This window comes from Anneissia japonica, unplaced genomic scaffold (assembly GCF_011630105.1).
Source record: "Anneissia japonica isolate Jap-2015-1 unplaced genomic scaffold, ASM1163010v1 scaffold26968_len25018_cov109, whole genome shotgun sequence".
Classification (NCBI taxonomy): Eukaryota; Metazoa; Echinodermata; class Crinoidea; order Comatulida; family Comatulidae; genus Anneissia; species Anneissia japonica.
The window spans coordinates 7,611-13,962 of record NW_022739864.1 but is presented as its reverse complement, the minus strand read 5'-3'; the positions used below and the strand labels follow the sequence as shown (position 1 = coordinate 13,962).

The 6,352-nt window shown below is 33.1% G+C and overlaps 1 protein-coding gene across 1 annotated transcript in view; it reads left to right on the top strand.

Moving 5' to 3' along the window:
• The window catches only part of LOC117118068, a 6,598-nt gene extending 2,338 nt beyond the window's left edge, over positions 1–4,260 (top strand). The window contains exons 2-4 of the mRNA XM_033262557.1: positions 436–566; positions 896–998; positions 3,836–4,260. Of these exons, the coding sequence (XP_033118448.1) occupies positions 436–566; positions 896–998; positions 3,836–4,086 (485 nt within the window). The 3' untranslated portion in view covers positions 4,087–4,260. The remainder of the gene's footprint in view (positions 1–435; positions 567–895; positions 999–3,835) is intronic.
• Positions 4,261–6,352: the final 2,092 nt, after the last annotated feature.

Here is a 6,352-nt window from a genome sequence, read left to right as displayed (position 1 = left end):
ATATTAAAATATAAAGGTTAAAATTGTAATAGTTAATATTGTAAAAATTGGCTAAAAGCGAGATCTAAATTTCTAAGCAAAAAGGCATAAAGGCAATAATTATGTGTGTGGTGTTTCTTTTTCATTCAGAATGATAATTATATATCCCCCCTAAAAATTTTCAAAACCATAAAAAAAATTGAGAAAAAAGAAAATTATTTTCAAATTTCAATTCTGAGGGTGTCATTACTAGCTATGTAGCGGTGCCATCATCGTAAATTTTCTTATTTTGAGCCCCAACCTTGGTAGGGCTGAGGTGGTATAGACCCTCCATCTGTCCTGGGCCCCTATTTCTAATTCCTGTATCCTCTACTGCATTATTTAATTTCGCTTTACTTTTATGTCATATACATTAATTAGTTTTCATGTGTACTGACATTGATTATCATTTTGTAGGTAGAGATTATGTGTCTGGTGGACAAACACCACTACATTGCTGTCTATGTGCTCAGGGTACTTATGATGAACAGCGAGAAACAGCATTGTGCTTGATAACATATGGAGCCTCTGTCTACCAAAAAGATAGTGTAATGTATAGAAAAAAGAAATGATTCAGAAGGATTAGTCAATGTCTTTATTACAATAACACAAACATTCCTATAACCAAAACCAACCTAATATATAAGAGCATTGATTCCATTCTGGACAAATGATTTTAATTAATTATTTTTGAACCGATATATGATATAAATATTGTGTTACTGATAGTGTTGGTTATTCCTTTGAATTATTATTTTCACCATTATCATTTATAAATCTTCAAAGCTAAAATGTTTCCCTTTCTTGTGCTGATGGAGTTTGCAACTGCCATCCAGTGAAATATATTATAATTTTTCATATGATCTTGTTATTACAGAAAGGGTATACACCTCTTGATTATTATGATCATAATGAATGTAGTCAATACAAAGTATCAGCAAAGGAGGAAAAGAAAGATGAACTTAAAAAGTTGCTTATAGGTAAGTTATCTGTTGTAGTTAAACATTCCTGAACCTCATTGGTAAAAATCACAGAGCTTGCTTTATTTGGAAGAACCATGTCATAAGCCTCAGCTATGTAGCTTTCTAAGCATGGCTATACAGTACCTTAAGTACTAATAGCTGGTTGGGTGCCACCTCAGTGGAGGTCTTGTGGGTCCTGACCCCAGCCCCTTTTTTAGGATGCCTTATTAAAGTGAAAGAAATAAGGTAAATATTTAATTAGTCAATCATATCTGCTTTATTGTCAATTTAAACTAATTTTAACCAAGTGTTTCATAAGATGAAAATAAAACATACCTGTGTAACAATATATATTTTTATTAATAATGAAAAGCTCAATATTTTAAACTGTATTTTACTATGTTTTTATGGTTGAATTCAAGCAATGGCACAACAGCATATTTTAAATGTTCAGAAACAATTGCTCCTACAAAATGCTGGAAATACCACCTTGTAAGATTTCTGATGTTTTGGACTCCGCCCCTGCCCCCTTGTTAATATCTCTGGATCTCCCATGTATATCCCATTGCAAGTGTACACTGCCCACAAACCTTGTCTCTGTAAGAAACAGTAAAAACAAAGTTACACCTATTACATGCGCTCGATGGATGCGATACATGCAAATAGGCTTTTTTGCATGGATGTGCTATACAAGTCCAACTATTTATTTTTACAGCATTACAGTTATTTCGGTAGTCTGGCTGTAGCATAGACCTAGTTGAAACATTGATCAAATTATCTGCATTCTACACAACAACGATGAATCAAAAGTACAAAAATAGAAAAGTAAAGTAAACAAAAAAATCAACTTTAAAATAACATTTTGAAAATTTGAGGCAAAACATGCTAATAAATTAAAAAGGTTAAAAATTCTCAATCATTGTTTCCTTAGGTTGGATTCTTACCTGAGTCAAAGGGCAAAAATCAATCCTATGATATGCATATCGTTCATAGGAATAATACTGTATACACATGTAATAGAAAATACTATACATTTGTACTCTTATATTTCAGTTCCTGTATTATTCTTATAACTTTTTATTAATAATGTTATTTTCTGTTTGACCTGTTTATGCTCTAGAAGTAGTTAAGTTTCTCAGTGTTTTAACACCTTGATATAAAATTACATATTTTGATGTGTTATTTTCAGAAATCAGTTAGTACTGTGATGGTAATTTTTTTTAAAACAAAATAGTCACAGTATGTTTAATGTAAACTATAAAATGGATGGAAGAAATACGGAGCGTAAGAATACTACTGTAGTATACTAAATTGTTGTCTTTTATATTTTTATTATTCAAAGTTATTGGCACCTTTCTATACAACATTCACTATATGAAAGATGATTTATGTAGTGTATAAATATAAGGTTATTACTACATAATAGATGTACTACAAAACATGAAATTCCAGCAAATAGAAAAAGAAAATGACCATGTTTGCATGATTGCCTACATTTTTCAGTAAGTCAGGAAGCTACTCAGTGTTTAGTTTGTACATTGGAATATATTACGAGTTCAACAATAATTAAATTTTGGCGCGTGTTAAAAAATTTTTAATTTTGCACCCCCTTCTTATACAGTATGCATGTTTAAATTTTGTAGAAATTCATTGCAGTGCATGGTTATTCATAAAGAAGGTCTTGATTTTTAATATTATTTTTTAACTGGGAGCTGACATCCCCTCCCCCTCCCAGACCCACGCCCATCGAGTGTCGCTACATGATAAATACTGGTACTTCACATTTGGTTTTGACTTCCTAAATTTAAATTTTGGCTAAACCACAGTGCCAGAGATACTTTGTCATACAACTGAAAAAGAAACTTGTTGATGAGCTTTACCAATACGATTATTTCAACATGTTCTTATTTGAGCACTGTCATTATTATTTCATATTTGTTTACATTGTTTACGGTTCTACGCAGCAACTTCATTTGAATTTTATCTACTAGGTTTTCTCAGCTGCATCCTATAAGCTTTTCTAGCTTCGCCACAGCTCCCAGGAAGTTTAGATAGAACTGCAAGATATCCCATAGGTCTCTGATTTTCTTGAATACAACTGAAATGAAGGAACTTGTTGTTGTGTTTGATGCAATTATTACAACTTCCTATATATATATATATATATATATAATATAAATCATCAAAGGTACATATACAGTGTTTTAATAAGGACATGATGGAACATCGTAGGCTACCCTGTAGCTTTTCAACGAATAAAGTCCTATGAAAAATCATTGTGTAATAAAATGCCTCTGACGGGATTCGAACCTGCGACCTCTCGCTAACAAGGCCAGTGTCATAACCACTAGACCACGAAAGCTTCATGGTTGAACAGGTCCAAATACCCGTCGGGTACATTGTATTACACAAAGCTATGCCTCAAGAGGCCGTATATATATATATATACTTCTTAAAGTCATGTATCATGCATAGGAATGTTGACGCCTGCAAGGCTCTGGTTATTATTATTATTACTATTTTTAATATTATGTTTCTATAGTTTTCTGTTCTAATCTTTTGTACATTGTTACTATTCCATGTAAAGAGGTTCCCACTTTGTGTTGGGCCCTTGGCCCATGGTTCCCTCTTGACTTTATTGTCGAATTTGTAATAAATAAATAAATAAATACTTTTTAGAAGCAACTAAAAGCCCTGCTGTTTGAGCGCCATTGAACATATAATATGGTTACTTGGCGCTATACAAGTTTTGTGATTGATTGATTGAATACGTCGGGTATTTAACTAAAGAAAAATGCACACATAATATACCTAAAGCATATAATAATGTATTTGTATTAATATTAACTTTTCAGCTAAGACGGGCCATGCTGTTTCTTCCCCTGAGCATGTCTTAATTCAAGGTAATTTGAGATTCTTCATGCCACCACCATTATTGTTTCTTCACTCACCTTATAAATCTGTTAGGAAAACTAGTAAATGTATGCTTACATTGTTTTCAATGAGTCTACACACTGAACATTCACACTCACACACTCATTCACACTGTATATTCTTTGTGTTTTATGTATTATTATTTGTTAGCAAACACATTACTATGAATTGAATTAACAGTATAAATCTGTTAGGAAAAATAGTAAATGTATGCTTACATTGTTTTCAGTGAGTCTACACACTTCACACTCACACACTCATTCATACTCTATATTCTTTGTACTTTATGTGTTATTAATTGTTAGCAAGCACATGATTTATGAATTGAATTAACAGTATAATGCTAATAATGCTGTCCTAATTCAACCATGGAGGAAATATATTACCTCCATGGTTGAAGGTAGATTGAGCTCTTAATTCCAATACAGTACTCAATTATGTTAATAGACGTAGGCCTAAAAGTATTTTACTTAACTATCACATGCTTCTGTTGATACACTAAACACAGTTGGTTACTCTGTTTACATTTTGGAAAAATCGATTTGGATTGTCAACACAAAAAAGGCCTATTATAATACATTGCATTATGTTGGTTGTTTTGCCGTAGGGTAGGGTGGGCATAAAAATTGGTCAGAGGGCCAAAATAAACTTTTGATTTAACACCGAGGGCCACACCCAAATTTTGATTTTATTTATTTCAACTTTATTTCACGAGGGTAGCTCTAACAGCTGCACTACATTAGTACAGCTGACTTGAAGAGGCCCTCGAAAGAAAAACAATACATAAAAATATGTACAATACATTAAGAATCCAAGTAAGTAAAAGCTTCATTACGGTAAAGTTCAAAAACTATATAATAAATAAAATATTGAATAAATATTTTAACATTCATTAAAAATACAATAAACTTTAAAATTCATTATAAAATTACAAGGTGATGGTTAAAATCAGAATTTTATTGCTTTTCTCTGAGATATAATTTTAACTTGGTTTTAAAATTAGAATAAAATTGATGGTTTCAGTGTGCTTCCAAAACCTTCATGTACTGCTTTATACCACCTTATTCTCAGTTTTAATATCACTTTGTACTTTGATCGATGTTGAGCCGTAAAGAGCAAGGTGTTTTCTAGCCAATGAGGGTTGGCGGGCTGCACATAGGGTATTTAATTTGTTTTCGCGGACCGCATAAAAAAAAGCCATTGTCGGGCCGCATACGGCCCACTGGCCACAATTTGCCCGCCTGTGCCATAGGGGAACTCTCTTATGAAAGTGAGTACACTTTGTGGCAATAATAGTAATGCTTGCTATCCATACACAATTCTACATCTACAAAATTATATAATATGATAAAGATATTGATTTGTTGAATTTTTATTTGGTCCAAACGAATGACAGATTGTAATAAATTAACATTACATAGAACATTCTAGAATAACATTTAATTGATCAAAGAAACAGTGTAAACCACATTGGTAATTTTAGGAACACATGACACCATGTAGAATCCAAGAGTAAATGGAAGCTTCTGGAATCTTGGGTACTATAGAGGCAAATAAAGCCTAATTGGTTAATTATGATGTAAGGGAGCCAATGAGGAACTTAGGCAATATAGAATGCTCTTGAATTGTACAGCTAGGGTATATAAGCTGATAGTTTTATCTTTCTGGAGCTCTTTTTGAAACACATGTTTATGTGAATGTTGTGTTATTCTGATACTATTTTTGGAAAACGTTCGGAGACGTGATCGAGTACGGACGTGTTCATGCGAGCTCTCTAGGCCACCTTGTTAGTGAAATTATTGATTGTACTTGCTTGAGAAGATCTGTTGCACCCGGCATTGTGTGTTCAAGGGAAACACCTCGAGTCCTACCTACAGTATTTTACTTGTTTGCTGACTCGCCAATCCTAATCGCTATTATTGTTTCTTACCCTAACTCGGATACGTGTGATTTTTGATTCGCATTTTGATGTTAATACCGTGATTTTTTTTTTTATTCTTGCTAATTTAAGCCATGTCTTTGACGAGGGTTAGCGGTAATTTTACTTTCGATTGTCGTTTATTTGTTACTTTTGCTTTAATCCTGTTTTATGGTCATGGCATGTCAACTCATATATGTGACCAGAATGTTCGAAATAATTACATATCAGTTCATTTCGAGGAATTGTGGCCAGTTTTTCAGCCTGGAAATCATATCTTTTTTCCCGCCATGGCGCCTCATTACATTGGAATTCCAAAGCCACACCTGTCGTTACGTAACAGCTTTGTTTATACTACTGCAGCTGAATTTATGTTTCCTAATATTTATGTTCCTTACTTACGTTGTGGATCCAAGGTAAGGCGCAAGTTTTCTAAAGCACCGACACTTTATTATTCAGCATCGTCAGCTATGTTTAACATCTTACTCAGTTCGGGGGACATACATCCTAATCCTGGCCC